At 43.4% G+C, this 18524-nt stretch overlaps 1 protein-coding gene across 2 annotated transcripts; it reads right to left on the reverse strand.

The window, feature by feature from the left end:
- Positions 1-518: 518 nt before the first annotated feature.
- Positions 519-18082, reverse strand: LOC124292320. 2 transcript variants are annotated; one of them, XM_046729391.1, is made up of 4 exons: positions 16874-18082; positions 8196-8429; positions 6204-6378; positions 519-1463 (listed from the first exon to the last, which is right to left on the reverse strand). In XM_046729391.1, exons 2-4 carry the CDS (start codon positions 8422-8424, stop codon positions 1226-1228), a joined length of 642 nt encoding a protein of 213 aa, XP_046585347.1. In that variant the 5' UTR covers positions 8425-8429; positions 16874-18082; the 3' UTR covers positions 519-1225. The 2 variants fall into 2 exon arrangements, with proteins under 2 accessions (XP_046585347.1, XP_046585348.1); XM_046729392.1 differs by lacking the exon at positions 16874-18082 and adding an exon at positions 13682-14102.
- Between the last annotated feature and the right edge of the window lie 442 nt (positions 18083-18524).

The raw sequence follows: 18524 nt of genomic DNA on the forward strand, positions 1-18524 counted from the left end.
ACATTTCCATTCAACGATCTTAGTCACATGTTCGTTAACTGGTCCAGAACATAAATGCAACTGTTTTAAGCTTTTGTAGTTTGATACTGCGATTTCATAAAAACTGCATAAAAATAGTGCACAGAGATGGCGATCTGAAATGACAGTTTGAAAACTATATTTGTATTGATTTTACACATAACCATCTCGGTTAGAGCTGGTCTTCAGCAGCCCATGTTTGTCCTAAGCAGAGACCAAGGGGATCGGGTGGTCAGGCTGGCTGAGTGAGTGAGTGAGTTTAGTTTTACGCTGCACTCAGCAATATTCCAGCTATATGGCAGCGGTCTGTAAATAATCTAGTCTGTACCAGACAATCCAGTGATCAACAGCATGAGGTCAGGCTGGCTGATACTTGGTCGGTTCATGTAAACGTGATGTTAAATCAATGGATTATCTGGTCCAGATTCTATCTACACACAGATAAGTGTGATGACGATGTCAGTTTAGCCACCACAAGTTACATAAATGACAATTACGGGTCAAGGAGAATACATATTTTATTCCCAAGAAGTTCCAGTGGAATGAGAAACGTTTTGTCCTTTTTTATAACAAATCTACCATTGTCCTCTTCGTCGTAACGTCTCACAGACAAGTTTCACAGGCTCGCCTGTACACATTGAAGGAACAGAAACTTCGGTGGATGTGGCAACACTGCTGGAATGTGTCACATGTTTTCGTGTCATGTAGCTGCCTCAATTAGCATCGTGGTCCATATTCCACGACTTTCTCTACACCACGTCCCTCCATCACCAGAACATACATACTGCCGTTTTTAGGAGTGGTGTCTTTTTAAAGACAAAGATGGCGGCTTCGTCCAAGCAAGAGTTTGAGTGAGTGAGTGAGTGAGGTTTTATCCCGATTTTAGCAATACTCCAGCAATATCACGGCGGGGGACACCGGGAATGGGCTTCACACATTGTACCAATTTGGGGAATCGAACCCGTGGCTTAGGCAAGCGCTTCAACTTTGTGATGTCTGCTACTCTTTCATCGACCCGCCCCGTCCCTTCAAGAGGAAGAGCCCAGTTATCACACCCTTTCACAATGGGCCATAACTTTGTGATGTCTGCTACTCTTTCATCGACCCGCCGTGAATATAGCTGGAATATTTGCTGAACGCGGCGTAAAACCACGGTATCATTTAGTCCCGTATCCTCTATCTCAAAGGGAGATAACTCCACATGCCTTCATACATACGGCGCTACCACCTCGTGTTTCCTTGGCAGCATGGAAAACCATGTAGGGTTGGGCTGCCTGGACGTCCACCGGTCACGTGACGCGCGTCTATCTTTGCTTCCAATGGTTGTCATGGTAGCTGGAGGTGGATGTGATCTCCAGGATTCTCGCGAGAAGTCATCATAGGCCATGTTCCTGCTGTCGTAGATTCCAGTTGTCACAGTGCCAGGAGATGGCGATCTGAAATAACTGTTTGAAAAATATATTTGTAATGGTTTCTTCATACTTTCCAAACAAAAAGAAACGAATATGAGTTAACGAATTTTTTTAATTTGTATATTTTTGTAAATTCATTATTTTTATTGAACGATGACAGTCACATGCTCGTTAACTGGTCTAGTGTACAGATGTAACTGTTTTAAACTTTTGTAGCTTGGTACAGCAATTTTACAAAAAAAATGCACTAAGATGTCCTGAAAAGGAAAATGTATGTAAAGGCAGTACAACCATATACTTTGTGTGTTTGCTTTGTTTTGTTGCGTTTTGTTGTTGTTGTTGCTGTTTTACATTATGGGTCACAAAATATGCCATAGAGATTGTCCAGTGCGGGTTCTTCATGCCTTAGTAGTTTCTTGGTTGTTTAACACCCGACTCAGCAATATTCAGTTCTATGGCGGCATTGTGTAAATAATCGAGTCTGGACCAGACAAACCAGTGATCAATAGCATGAGCATCGATCTACGCAATTGGGATACGATGACATGTGTCAACCAAGTCAGCGAGCCTGACCACCCGATCTGGAATATTGCTGAGTGAGGTAAACAACAAACCAACAGGCCTGTGTTGATTTTCAGAAATATTCATATTGAATAGACTTAACCTAAATTCAACATTTACTGGTTTGTAATTGTTCACTGGCAGTAGTTATTTGACACAGCCTCCGGGTGTTTCATCTTTGCCTCTTATCTCATGGCCCAGCAGTTTTGGGGCAGTCGTGGGGGTTCCGACTTAGGTATCGTGCCTAGCAAAGGAATGGTGCCTAGTAAAGGAATGGCACCTAACAAAGGAATAGTACCTAGCAAGGGAATGGTACCTAACAAAGAAATGGTGCCTAGCAAGGGAATGGTACCTAACAAAGGAATGGTATCTAGCAAGGGAATGGTACCTAACAAAGAAATGGTACCTAGCAAGGGAATGGTACCTAACATAGAAATGGTACCTAGCAAAGGAATGGTGCCTAGCAAAGGAATGGTACCTAACAAAGGAATGGTACCTAGCAAAGGAATGGAACCTAGCAAAGGAATGGTACCTTACAAAGGAACCTTACAAAGGAATGGTACCAACAAAAGCAATGGTGCCTAAAAAGGAAAAGGAATGGTACCTTGCAAGGGAATGGTACCTAACAAAGAAATAGTGCCTAGCTAAGAAATGGTGCCTAGCTAAGGAATGGTGCCTAGCAAAGGAATTATACCTAGCAAAAGAATGGTGCCTAGCAGCCTATTAAATCGGGTGAACGCACACACGCCACACACATATATTCACACAAACTTGCAACAAACTCACACAAACGCGCACACACCTACAGGTTACACTACACCAAATCCGGATCCGTAGTTTAACAAGCACTTACTGTAGGGAACCTTCAGTGCAGACTGAATCATCTGACAGCTGTGATTGGGGGGATTTTGTGGAAGATTTTTTATTTTATTGTACATCCATCCGGTAATTGAACCAGACCATATTTTTCAATATTTAGTGCTGTCCTGTTTACACGATGACTTATACCGAATGTGACCACAGGTATTTCCAAGCGGTTGACATTTTGTGCGGAACTAAGGACCTAGCTGAGGTGGTCATATTTAATATTGTTATTGCTGTCTTTAAAGCCAGACTGTGCACACGTGTACATGTAATAGTTGTTGACATCATGGTAATTCTTACTATAGAAGTCAATAGGAAAATATTTGGTTTTGTGTAACCTATACAAGCGAAGAAGCCATAGCGACCAGTCGTCGTCCGTGAATCCCTGTAAAGAGTTACTTCCCCTTAGACTAGAAACCTGGTAAGCTGAGGCAATCAGGAGAATCCGAGGATTATAGTTCTGGTTTCTTGTAACAAAACATTCAAGCGACTTTAGGGACCCTTCATAATTTTCATGCGGTCATTTTGTAAATATATCACTCTCTCTGACTTAAGTTCTAATACACTTTTAAATCATTCAAGATTATGGCCTGATAAAAATGTTCATGATATTGGCAGCTTAATGATAAAACCCGTGTCATGCCGACAATATCTTATTCTCGTCTATTTTTGAAATCTTTTGCTAAGTTTCTACATTCAAATTTCGGGCTAGTGAATTATTTTGTGGCAAGAATAAGACACTAAACCTCCAACTTGACGTGAGTGGTTGAATGTTGTTCAGTGACGCAGTTATCAGTCTTACATTTATATCACGGGGCGAACCGAATCATTATACCTAACTTTTACCTTTTTAAAAAAAGTCATCCGAGCTAGAATAGGCCATGCGTGTTTGTAGGTGAATGAATGAATGCTGCTTGGCGCCGCAGTAGACAGATCACAGAAGTCTGTGGACTAGGACTGGGACGGGTAACCGGGATACCCGGGTCGGGTGGGTAATGAGTTGGACCCGGGTACCTGTCTCAATACCCGGACCCGTTAACATCATGTGAATAATAGATCAAACAATGTAATATGTTATTCTTTCCTGATTAAAAATTTAAAAGGTTGTATCGTCTTTGAAGATTTAGGCATAGGTTACACTCACTTCTTTTGATTATAATACATGGTTAGGATATTGAAAAACTCGAAGTTTTAGCCTCCGAACTGAAGAATATATTGCCATTTCTTGCAAATTTGATGTCAGGAATTAACATAACGGGTATCCGGGTAGGGTAGGGTAACAGGGGGTAGGGTACCCGGGTAGAAAATTTGGAACCGTCACAGCCCTTCTGTGGACCATGCAGACTGGAAGCAGTGGGCGAAATAGTTTCCAAATGTTCTAGCCAGTCCGACTAGCTATGCCTGAATGTTACTAGCCCACAAAATAAATCACTAGCCCGAAATTTGAATGTAGAAACAAAGCAAAAGATTACAAAAATAGATGAGGATAAGATGTTGTCGGCATGACACGGGTTTCATCATTAAGCTGCTAATATGATGAACATTTTTATCAGGCCATAATCTTGATTTGAGAGTGTATTATAACTTAACAAGACGGAGAGAATGATATACTCGTGGAAACAAATAAGTGAACACTTGAAAGGACAAGTGTTCCTTTATTCTTTTCCAGTTTTCTTCACAAAGTTTGTATTACACTGTTGATGAAAATATGGAAATAAATAAAGGAACGCTTGTACTTTCAAGTGTTCCCTTATTCGTTTCCATGAGTGTATATTTACATAATGACCCCACGAAATTTCACTAGACAGTCGGGCCAGTGACTGGAGATTTACTGGCCCGACTGATATTTACTAGCCACGGGCTAGCGGGCCACTGGACTGGAAGATGACAATGTTTGGTAATATGAGCAACATATCGCGTAATCGGGGGACACATACACAAAAGTAAACGAACAAGTCTATAGTGCCATTAACATATTTGGGCGGATATTTTAATAGAATTGTGTGCTCAGTTTTCGCTAAAACAAAATATTCCTCAAAATATTCATGATCGTTTTTTGGTTCAGTACACCACAACATGCCTGGTGTGTCGTAGTGTTCAAAGTCGTATGGATGTACGGCTTTGCTGGTTGTGTGCCTGTTTAACTCCGCGCCAAGTCTGTAAGTTCGAAAACGATCAAACTATTGCAAAAAATACTATTCCCACTTTGCTAAGGATCAAATCATGGATTCAACAGAAAACTATGATGTGGGGTCTAATTTGGTTTAAATATCTAAACTTATTGTAAGCATGGATCCTAGGTTTCAGTATGTCACTGCATCTTGTGGATCCCATACCTGCTATTGACAGGTGTTGTGTACTTGTCAATGACTCGTTCCATGATTTGCAAAATGGTTGATTGGTGCCATGAAAACAATTTCTATGGTTACTCATGTACCAAGTGCATAAGGATAGATTAAAGTGGCTGTTTGCCTAAAAAGGTGTGGCCATATCATTATTTATCCAGCTTTAAATGGATACAATTTCAAATTATAAATCTATGTTTAAGTGAGTGAGTGAGTGAGTTTAGTTTTACACCGCACTCAGCAAAATTCCAGCTATGGCGGCGGTCTGTAAATCTGGACGCGGTCTGGACCAGACAATCCAGTGATCAACAGCATGAGCATCGATCTGTGCAATTGGGAACCGATGACATGTGTCAACCAAGTCAGCATGCCTGACCACCTAATCCCGTTAGTCGCCACTTACGACAAGCATGGGTTACTGAAGGTTCATTCTAACCCGGACCTTCACGGGTTCTATGTTTAAGTAAAGTTGGGAAGTTTTGTGATCCAAAGTGTGAGTAGTATACTTCCAGTTAGGGAAAATGTCAAAGAGGCGAAAAAGGAAATCCACCTATTCATCGACTAAACCGATGGGTAAAAATCGAGGACCCCTGCAACCTTGGCGTTTGTTAGGAGGTTTTTCTTTGGTTGATTGGTTGGTTGGTTGCTAGAATGCTTGCATGCATGTTTGGATGTTTGTTTGTTTGGTTGGTTGTTTTTTCCAGCTATATGACGGCGGTCTGGACCAGACCCTCCAGTGATTTCATGAGGCTGGCTCCTCGCCCTCGAGGTACAATGATATGCAATAAGCCGCGTTACCGAGTCTTACATCCCGGGGGGGCGGTGGGGTAGCCTAGTGGTTAAGGCGTTCGCTCGTCATGCTGAAGAACCGGGTTTGATTCCCCACAGGGGTTCAATGTGTGAAGCCCATTTCTGATGTCCCCCGTCTTGATATTGCTGGAATATTGCTAAAAGCAGCATAAAACCAAACTCACTCACTCAGAACGCGCCATATTCATGTTACCTTTTTTCGGGGTGTGTTTGTTTCCGATCGCCTCGTCTCCAATAGTAAGCCGCACAACACATCAGTACAGCCAGAAACAAAAACACCAGCGCCGCAAGCCCCGCCCCCACCATGAGTGGGAGGAGGGTCAGGTCACCTGTCGTGGCAGATGTCACGGTCGTGATTGGTGGTGCAGCTAAAATAGATAGTTTCGGGAAAAAATGTATTTGAGAGGCCTTGGCGTACATCTATGCACAGGCAAATTGTAGCACAAATGGGGTTGCGCTACAAAGAGAAAAATACTAGTCTTCCTACTTGCGGGCGAAGCATATAGAAAGACTGGTCATTTTTCTCTCTGTTGCGCGACCCTATTTGCGCTACAGTTTGCCTGTGATCCTAGTCTGTCTCACAGTCCCTGAACAACATTATTTTCCCTACTGCCTAGCCCTCTCTGCAGTGCTAAAGCCCTAAATAAAGCAAGTCTAGATTTCCTCAGGTTCAGGGTCTGTTAACATCTGCAAGAAAACTAACTCACTTTGGGGGCCGGGTTACAAAGTAAACATATCTAACTATCATCTGAATCTCTGGTCTCCCTAGGGCTCCTTTTCAATATAAATGGGCTTGTTTGTTACTATCCAAATTATATATATTCAGAGACTAAGCCTTAGTCTACTGTGATCCATGCAGGAGGCGAGCCGCAGACACCTTTTGCATGGTTACCCGCTCAAAGAGAGATACATTGTGTTACATCTTCGGTTAAACAGGGCGTTATAGCTTCGTTCTTTCGTTATAAATACCCTTGACCCATTTGCCACTGTAGCTTTGGTACGCCAATAAGGACACGGAGCTGTTGAAAAGAGGATGGTATCCCGATATTCGAGAATTCAGAGGCAAGTGCCATCTGGAGAGTTTATATATTATTTAATATTGAATGTGCCTCAAAACGAACATATGAAAGTCTAATGAATCATGTACCTCGAAAATTCTCCATTTACCTAAGAAAAGCATTTGGTTGTAATTCAATCGCCCAAAGAAAACTAGTTGTTGACACGGCCATGTTTCTATGACAGCACGCATGCGCGAATATATCCAGAAATGCATTCGTCAACACTAGGCCCTTTCCATAACCTGCAAAAAGACTCGTGCCCCTATCGATGGAAGATCTGAGCCAAAACACGACAAAACCAATCAAAATGATCGCAGTAATTCAAGTACCTCGGTCAAAGAATTCTTCAGGAATAATCTTTGATGCATTTTGTATCTGTAAATAAACCCAAGAGGCTGATATTTGAGTTTAATCATACTGTATGACAGCTTAAGTCCCATTTGTTGTAAATAGCATCTGCAATATGTACACTATAAGGAGGATATATAACACATTAGTCCCTCGGGGTCACATTTCTCTTATTTGTCGGGGCGGTAGGGTAGCCTTGTGGTTAAAGTGTTCGTTCATCACAGCGAAGGCACGGGTTCGATTCCCCACATGGGTACAATGTGTGAAGCCCATTTCTAGTGACCCAGATATTGCTGGAATATTGCTGAAAGCTGCGTGAAACCATCCTCACCAACTCACTCTTTAAGTTGTGTCCGTTTGTCCATACACGGAACCCAATCGCCAAAGAAAAAACCGGGAGAGGGGCATGATTCGCTTTCTGGCTTGACCCGGAAAAACACGCCTTGGTCACGAATGCCAGACTTACACAGACCTGCCTCTGTAATTTGTCTAAAGCCGCCACTTTTTCAGTTTGGAGCCCGTTGAGTGAGTGAGTTTGTTTAGTTTTAGGCCGCTTTTAAATAGCAATATTCCAGCAATATCACGGCGGGGGACATCAGAAATGGGCTTTACACATTGTACACATGTGGGGAATTGAACCCAGGCCTTCGGCGTGACGGGCGAACGTTTTAACCAACGTTTAAAACCACCGCCCCTGGGACCCGTTGCGTTACCAGCATGACAATATAATGTAATTATAAAATGATGACACTCATATTTGAAAGGCTCGCGTTACTTACGGGTACTCCTCGGTGTCGGAACGCATCTTGGCAACGGTTTGTCCCACGAGCCGTTGCTAAGACACGTGATCACATTGTCACCAATCAGTGTGTAGCTGGGAGCCACGAAGCAGGTCACGGTCACCCTAGTTCCGGGGTCACGTTGGTACGTGCTGACAAGGACGTCATCAATGTTGTTTGCCGTGATGATGATGGGCGGGGGAGGTTTTGCTAGCTCTGGACACAACATCTGGTCTGTAAAATACATGCTAGACACATATGAAAGATGTCAACACTCGGAGCAGACAATTTTACATGAGTGAGTTTAATGTTACTCCGCATTAAGCAATATTTTAGCAATATCACAGCGAGGGACACCATAAATGGGCATACACTTTGTACCCATGTGGGGAATCGAACCCGAGTCTTCAGCGGGTCGAGCGAACGCTTTAACCATTAAGCTACCCCACCGCCCCAGGTTTACATGAGATGATGTTGGAGACGGACAAGACTGATTATTATTCTGATCGCGTTATTGAAGGTTACAACCTTCACCTCGCAGATCCAACTCAGTCAGAGACGAAACAAGGAAGGGACGGGTCATATTACAGGGTTGGTTGCAGAGGTTTCGGATGTACTGATGTACTGAATACAATTTACCCTTCTCTAGCGCGTGCCTTATTTTTATTAAGATTTGGTGGGTTGGTTTATAGTTTAACATAGCACTCAGCAATATTCCAGCCATATGGCGGCGGTGTCTAAATAATCGATTCTGGACCAGACAATCTAGTGATCAACATCATAAGCCTCGTTCTACGCAATTGGTATACGATAACATGTGTCAACCAAGTGAGCGGACCTGTACTTTTATAGGACCTTCCCATTGTCCCGGTACATGTCATTCATAACCCTCACCAAATATGTCTATCATGTTTACGTCCCTCCCTGTACCCATGAAGATCCGGGTTAGAATTGGTCTTAGCAACCAATGCCTAATAAGAGGCGACTACGGGACCAGGTGGTCAGGCTTGCTGACTTGGTTGACATATGTCATGGTATGCTAACACTGACTGAGTATGGTTTTACGCCGCTTTTAGCAATATTCCAGCAACATCACGGCGGGGGGACACCAGAAATGGGCTTCACACATTGTACCCATGTGGGGATTCGAACCCGGGTCTTCGGCGTGACGACCCGACGCTTTAACCACTAGGCTACCCCACCGCCCCTGGTATGCTAACAGTGTAGATCGATGCTCGTGATGTTGATCACCGGATTGTCTGATCTAGACTCGAATATTTACAGACTGTATGCAGCGATAAACAACAAACTAACAAAACCCAAGAGACAGTTATATTGTTTGGTCACCCTCCCTGCCATTCTCTTCCCACATAGGTTACTCAAGTCATATCTCCCACATAAACTCTGTCCTAATACGGCCATATTTCCCTATTCTTGTAAAATCCCCTGGCGGCAAAAAATCGCAACACGAATTATCTCCCTTCTTTCTATCCAACCAGAACATGCGTTACATCGACCAATATGGCGGCCGTCATGGAGTTAGTTGATCAATATGCGAAGGATAGATTCGATTTTTCATGTTTAACTGAAAATCAGAAACTAGCAATAGAAAGTGGGGCCACAAATATCCCTCCTCTGACAATGACTTATGTTGTGACACTCAAGACATTTAATGGCTAGCTTGTACGTTGTCAACGAGGGCGATGGAGACGCCCCGCCATTACATGACTGCGTTCTGTCTAGAAGAAACGTTTGCGCATGGCGCAGGGAAAGAAGGTCTAGTTTTCCCGAAGCGTACGGAAATTACCGAGGCTTTGCGAATGATCACTTTTGAAACAACGTCGCTGATTGCACAACAAAATCTGATTGCAACAAATCACGAATCCTGAACACTCGCACCACGAAAAGGCCGTATTAGAACAGAGGTTCGTAGGAAGATATGACTTTAGTAACCTCTGTGGGAAGAGAATGGGTGAACCTGGACGCTACATTTAGCAATAAATAAACGATATTGAAGTATTGCTCCAGAAGTGATTGAGTGAGTTTAGCTTTACGCCGCTTTTAGCAATATTCCAGCAATATCACGGCGGGGGAAACCAGAAATGGGCTTCACACATTGCACCCATGTGGGGAATCGAACCAGGGTCTTCGACGTGACGACCGAACGCTTTTACCACCAGGCTCCTACCGGAACGCTCCAGAAACGGACTTTACATGTAAAACCATTTAGTTAATCGAACGCGAAACTTCAATTTGACCAGCTAATCCATTAAGCACGAGGCCTCCTGTCACCCAAAATGGGGAAGTGAATTGTTTGTTGCTGGGAGAACGGTTCTTCAGAAATATCTGGACGTACAGTTCATCAGCTTTGTGTAGGATTTTACGCCGCTTTTTGCAATATTCGAGCAATAAGACGCCTTTCAATCTGTTATGGTGAAGATGTGGAGTGAAATTGGGTTTAACGTCGCACTTAAGAATATTTCGCTCATATAACGACGTGCATACGTGTGTATGTGTGGTTGCTTGTACTAGCCCAGACTTAAGCTGGTTTTATAGTGCTAGCTCACTGAGATACCATGCCGCAGTGAAGCATGAATACCCCACTCAGACACATCATACTGACTCCGAGCCGACCAATGCTTATTGTACCCATAAATACCGAGCGCTAGACAGGGACCATATCTAAACATCTTTTGATATGACGCGACCGGGGATCGAACCCGCGACCTTCCACTCTCCGGGCGGACGCTCTAACCACTACACCACGGAGACGGCCTATGTTGAATAAAAAACTTTGGTTAACATAACTACACCACAGGATGAATATCAACACTTTCTCCAATTAGATTAGTGACATTTCAAGCCTTCTACCTAATTTCCTAATGGAAACATAGAAACAATAAGATATAGTAAAGAACATGACGATTTATTGAGATCAAAGAGTCCCAGTTTGTGCTAAACTCCAGATTTGATGGCTTTGCTGCTGTCTGAACAAACTGCCGTACGTAAATATTCAATAACACAATGTTGAAGATATTGATTTGGAAATAAAACAGGTACGGAACAATTTTTTAACTTTTTAGAACAAAATTAACAAAGGTCCAGTGTTCGCAATGTTTTTTCTGTGTTTGGTGTTACGTAATACACGATTACAACGACTCTTTGTCCGCGTGGATCCCTACATCCAAACACCATGAGACATCATAAACCGTACATAAGGGTCCTGGGGTTTCGCGAAATATATTCATAGACATGTAAATTTGTTCGCACGGTATTGCCCTGAATGTCAAAAACTTGATATTTGTTAGTCTCGGGAGGCGCTACTTCCGGAACTAAGCTGGATCCCGGCTCCCTTTGCTCGCGTCAACTTGCGATACGCGAGACGGGCCCAGCTTACTTCCGGTACCAGATTTCCGGTGACAATCGTATATTCAAGAACAAGTTCTGGTTCCAAATTGCGCGACCGCCAAATATGACTTTAGGAGACAGGACCGAGTATACAACCACAGCTGTTCACAGTCGTAATAGTTGGCTAATCTGGGGGTGCTATTCCTGCAAGGATCATCGGTTCCTTACTGTCAACTGACAACCACGAGACCATTCAAAAAGGAATTAAACGTTGTTTGGTCACCGGAAGTACTAAATAACGTAAGGTCTCGCGAAGTGCCGTGACCTACTTAAGGTCCTATTATACTTTCAAAGTAAAGTACAGATTCTAGTTCTTACAAATATATTCTTTTTACGTTTGACCACTCTCTGAAATGCATTGAATATTCATAGTTTTCGGCCTTGGCAGCCGAGCCAATTTACACTTGTCATAGAGGTACACAATGTAGAAAGGGTCGATGCTATGGCGCTCAGAAACGACAGGGTGTACGAACAGATATCCACAGCACTGTAACAGCATGGTCTTTATGATTTCCATTCTGAACTGTGCGATTATGTTCATTTTGACACGACGTTTCTTTTTCGGAATTTCGATCAAACCATACACTTTTTCTGTGTGATACTTTGCTTGAACATTCCAAGGGGAACGAGAGTGAGTGAGTGAGTTGGGTTTTACACCGCTTTTAGGAATATTCCAGCAATATTACGGCGGGGGACACAAAAAATGGACTTCACACATTGCACCCATGTGGGGAATCGAACCCGGGCCTTCGGCGTGACGAGCGAACGCTTTAACCACTAGACTATCCCGCCAAGAGGAACGACCTTTCCAGACCAGGTGAGCTAAAATTGTACCGTCCAGAGACCTTACACCTAATCAAACTGGAATCAGATCTGTTAAATCTGTTACTCTACGTGAGGTCAATAAACTTCGAGGACTAAGCTGGACTACAACAGCTGGTTGTGACTACATACGAACATCTGTCATCGTTGTGTCTAACCTGAGCCAAGTACTTGGGAAACTTACGAGCCTGACAGCCGCATGCCACACGCCAGCACACAGGTCATGACACGGGTCATAGACAAGGTCACCCGACAGACACATGGTATTTCCTTCCCACAACACCCGTGCCCGTTGTTACACTAACGTGATAAACGTCTCACACCTACATTACTTCGGGATTTTCTCCCACTTCATGCAGACACGCTGTAACATAACTAATATCGTGTTCGTTCGTTCGTTCGTTCGTTCGCGGGCGGTCGGGATAGCCTAGTGGTTGAAGCATTGGTTCATCACGCAGAAGGCTCGGGTTCGACTCCCCTCATGAGTACAGTCTGTGAAGCCCATGTATGGTGTCCCCGGTCGTGATATTGCTATGGAATTGCTAAAAGCGGCGTAAAACCATACTCACTCACTCACAAACAAACAAACAAACAAACATTACTCTCCAGCAGTCCTTTGACAGTCGACAATACGTCAAACAGTGGAAACAGTTACTGAGTTTGAACAGAACGGCTTGTAGTGCTTCCAGCTTACAAACAGCCTCTACTAGTGGTAAGAAGCGACTAAATTGATCGTGTGGGCAGCCTCGGAGACCGACTCGATTGCGTGTCGACGGTAATCGTTGTTCACAATATCGATCATTTCATTGTCTGATCGGGTTTGATTATATATACCATTCAAAAGAAGTAGAGAATATTGCATTTTGCGAGCATACCATTAGCCAATGCCAATGCATGTGAGAAAAGTAATACATGTATATATTCATACAGATGGAACATTTAAAAAAGAATGGAATAAATTGTTACATTTTCCCTTAATTTCTCTTCATCATCTGTTTCCTCCTTGGCTTCATCATTTGCATTTTATCAATCTTGTGAATCCAATATCCCCTACTTTCTTTGGATGATATATATATAACGCAATCATTGGTGACTATTGGGGCTTAACAAAACGTAAGGACTGAGTCTGACTGAATCTGGTTTCTGAATCAGCGGATCATGACTTGGCAATGGGAGATAACTATGCAAGTGTAAAGTAGGGACCAAATCTAGGATTCCAACCAACGACCACCGTATTAGGAAGGTTCAATACGTACAGTGTTGGAGCGTCTACTGGTAGATGATTAGTTGTCAAAACAAGCGCTGGACAATACACTCCATGGGGTGTTGTTCAGGTCACGTGGTCAACGTCAGCAACGTCTGAGCACCGCGACGTCACATTATACTCCAGTATATTTGCGTTACTCACTGACTGTCTCACAAATGTAGTACATGTCCATCTCACATGGAAACACGTGCGTTACTCGCTGACTGTCTTGCAAACGTGGTATATGTCCATCTCAGGTGGGAACCGGCGGTAATATAGTCGCTGACAGTCTCTCCCACGTCGAATATGAACATCTCCCGCAAGGAAGCCATTAAAATTAATTTACTGTCAGAGGGCAATTTAAGACGCTCGCGTTCAGCTACAAGGCTGTCTTGACGGAGACATATGTCAGCATACACGAATTAACATCTTGACGGCAATACAATGCAGGGCATCCGTGCGTGTCCCTGCGACCGGGAAAGACAAATTATTTTTGCTATATTAAAGGTAGCATGACTGTTAGTGAGTGATTTTAGTTTTACGCCTTTTAGCAATATTCCATATTATTTTAGCACTATCACAGAGGGGGACACCAGAAATTGGCTTCACACATTGTACCCATGTGGAGAATCGAACCCGGGACTTCGGCGTGACGAGGGAACGCTTTAACCACTAGGCTACCCCACCGCCCCATCATAAACGAGGGAGTATGTCAAATATATATATGGAACATTAACGGTGTCTCAGATGTCTTCAGGGTGGCACCGTCCAATTTGCTGTGAGGAGTTGTGTCCCTTCTGCACGCCAGGAACCTCTTATCGACGGAGTCTTAGCTTAGTGGTTAAAGCTCTTGCTCGTCACGCCGAAGGCCCGGGTTTGATTCCCCACATGGGTACAATGTGCGAAGCCCATTTCTGATGTCCCCGTCGTGATATTGCTGGAATATTGCTAAAAGTGGTGTAAAACACAACTCACTCATTCACCCTAATCAACGGTTCGAATCCCCATGCCCCCTGGTTGTACTCAAAGGTTTGTCGGTACAACACCTGTGCTTGTTGTACATGTCGAACACCTGCCTAGCTTCCTGATGTTTTACCACGTCACTGGTACACTGTTCAAAGAGGCGTGGGGCGGTGGGGTAGCCTAGTGGTATTCGCTCGTCACGCCGAAGACCCGGGTTCGATTCCCAACATGGGTACAATGTGTGAAGCCCATTTCTGGTGTGCCCCGCCGTGATATTGCTGGAATATTGCTATAAACGGCGTAAAACCATACTCACTCACTCACTCAAAGTAGCGTTAAACTCACTCTCACGGAACATCTTGGTGTCGTTGATGAAAATATTCCAGTTACATACAAGATGTTAACTTGAAGACTGAGCTGAACGTCAAGCCAGTTAAGACCTTTAAACATGGACTGATTCTAGCATTACCATGCGTCCATACGAGAATGAGTGAGTGAGTTTAGTTTTACTCCGCACTCAACAATATTCCAGCTATATGGTGGCGGTCTGTAAATAATCGAGTCCTGACAAGACAACCCAGTGATCAACAGTATGAGCATCGATCTACGCAATTGGGATACGATGACATGTTTCAACCAAATCAGCGAGCCTGACCACCCGATCCTGTTAGTTGCCTTTCACGACTAGCATGGGTTACTGAAGATCAATTCTACCCCGGATCTTCACGGGTTCCATACACGATGTTAACAATGTAGCAGGGCGTGGAGTCACCCTACAGATGACATCCTTACCTTGTCAGCTTTCTCACGGGGTTAACACCTTTGACAAGGCGTCCGACTTCGGATCAGAAGGACCGTAGTTCGACGCATGACCACGAGGTCAGACAAGGTAAGGATGTCATCTGTGGGATGTCTCTGGGCCCTGCTACATTAATCCCAAACTGTACGTCAAGCCAGCTTAGACCTTTAAACAGGGACTGATTCTAGCATTACCAGGCGTCCAGACATATCGCTATGTTTTATGAAAAGACACAAACTGCAATAATCAGACACAATACTCCAGTTGTCTCCCTTGAGTGATACATCAATCACGTGTTCACAAGTGACGTCGTAATCTGACGTCAAACTGACATATGTCACCAAGGTTAACCAAGGTTGTCAGTCTACACTCGCTGGAGCTCTTTTTCACAGCGTATTGTATGACAAATATCAACAGGAGAGAATATATATACTGTTCAAAAAAGGGAGGAATAAATATCAACTTACAGTTTTAAACATGAACACAAAAGTTCTTATCATGAATACTTGTGAGGATGTATTTTTGTAGAGAATACTGAAAAGAGCGGTGAAATTTGATATACATTCCCTGGGGATGTTTTCCATAATACGTAATATTCTATGTAACACTTTTTAGTTGATATCATTTTCAAGGGATACTATTTCCAAGGGTAATCTCACATGAATACATTAATATACTTTCCTCCGTAAACTATTTGCAAACATCAACTCTTATTAAAGGCGTTTTTCTCCTCAAAGATCTATGGAGTGAGTGAGTGAGAGTTTTTATCAATATTCCAGCAATATCACGGCGGGGGGACACCAGAAATGGGCTTCAAACATTGTACCCATGTGGGGAATCAAACCCGGGTCTTCAGCGTGAAGAGTGAACACTTTAACCACTAGGCTATCCCACCACCCTATTTGTGATTTAATGGTTCGCTACTGAGAACGACATTAGAGAAAACGACCCGGATCTTCGGCGCTTTAACCAATGACATGTTTCAACCAAGTCAGCGAGCCGGACCACCCGATCCGTTAGTCGCCTCTTACGACAAGCATGGGTTACTGAAGATCAGTTCTAACCAGGATCTTCACGGGTCCGTTTCGTGCAGGAAGTAGATAATCAGTTGCCATGGTAACCAGTTAGGGAGTTTTACTTTGCTAGGTGTCTGATTCTAGTAATTCAATATTAACAACTAATGATGTATAAAATGTTTTAAATTCGGCGTTTGATACTTATGAACCCCTTTCACTGTCGTTAGTTCCCGTGACTATATCACTGAAATATTGCCACTCACTCACTCACATCACTCACATCACTCACTCACTCACTCACTCACTCACTCACTCACTCACTCACTCACTCAAGAAACCTCACATCACTCACATCACTCACTCACTCACTCACTCACTCACTCACTCACTCACTCACTCACTCAAGAAACATCTTTCGGCTCACCTCAATCCAAAAAGTCACTTCTGCCAGCACTTGGAGCGATCCATTTTTGAAACGGAGTCACTAGATCACGTCACTATCACATTCCATTCCACAAGAAGGACGAATTGCCTCAAAATGGGCCAAAGTTGAAGTCACGCGGATCGCCCAGTACTCGATTTACAGGAAAATCGTGTGTTGTGCAAAATTGTACCACACTCAATCCTGAAGGGTAGAGACAATCCTCAGCTCACCTCAATCCAAAATGTCGCCTCGGACAGAACTTGAAGGAATCCTTCCTAAAAATAGAATCTCTAGTTTCAATCGTTCACGTGACTATATAACACAACACAGCAGTGACGATTTGGACCGTTAAGTTCAACCGACTGGGATCGGTCTGTATTCGATTAACCTTGAAACCGTGCGATAGGACTCCACTGATGCAGGTAACGGAATAATCCAATTACTGCGGAATTCTTTGAACAACTTGCAACAACAACAGGTTTAATCACAAAGTCTTCGAATATGATGATTCATCTGATTGGTGCCACTGTCGAGCAGACTACAATTGAAACATTTTTGGCACTGATTGGAATTCCAGAGAACATCTTTATCTTCGAGCCTGGTAACAAACCTGATATAGGCTGTCTACACGAGGTCATCCTTACACATGGTCTGAAATTTCATAGTTTCACTCATTTACGTGACTTTCACTTAACACAACGATGACGATGTCGGATTTGGCCGAAACGTTACACCAACTAGGAACGGTCTGTACTCGATTTACGTTGAAATCGTTCAATATGATTCCTCCAAATCTTCCTGAAGGCTTATGCAGGTGACGGAGTAAGCTGCGTGACGCTGTATATTTTGAACAACAAGTTACAACTGCTGCAAGTATCCGGGTTCGACAACATCCAAGTGCTCGCATTTGATAACCCAAAGGAACGGAACCGATGTCGATCAGACTACGATTTGAGGATCCTTGAAAATGTCTGATTCACTTTTCCATAGGACTTCGTCATCTTCGGCCCGCCCTCTGTCAGGTTATATTCAACAATGTCCTACACGACCACCTTGCCTGACTCCAAATCACGCCAAGCACTCTCCCTTTAAACTGGCCATGTTTACGAATGCTATGTACAACTAAGGTATATATGTCCCTTTCTGTTGGAGGGGAATCTCACGACAGTGCGTCCCGAAATATATACGCCTCAGTGACTCGTCGCTCGACGGCAGGTCACGTGACTGTGACTCACAGCTGTCTAAACCCTATAGTATTTTATTGTGAGGCTTTATATAATAATTGATTTCCATCTTTACAGTGGAAGCTGTGATAGATGTCAATCGAAGAATGTGTTAGATTTTCAACAGCTGGGCGTGTACGTTGACAGCTTGAAGTGGTGGATTGAAAGCAGGTCGTTTGTTTGGGCGTATATGATATTACGAGCTAGCGAGCTGGCCAGTCTCTAATTTGTAGGTTGATAGGTGTTATTTTACGCAGCGGTATTCAATATATCTGTTATATCAGGCCGTCTCCCTGTAATTAATCTGAGAAAGTGAGTGAATTTTAGTTTAGCTTTCAGCAATATTCCAGCAATATCAGGGCGAGAGACACCAGAAATGGGCTTCACACGTTGTATCCATGTGGGGGAATCAAACCCGGGTCTTCAGC

This window comes from Haliotis rubra, unplaced genomic scaffold, assembly GCF_003918875.1.
Source record: "Haliotis rubra isolate DU_JTF1 unplaced genomic scaffold, ASM391887v1 Scf513, whole genome shotgun sequence".
Lineage (NCBI taxonomy): Eukaryota > Metazoa > Mollusca > Gastropoda > Lepetellida > Haliotidae > Haliotis > Haliotis rubra.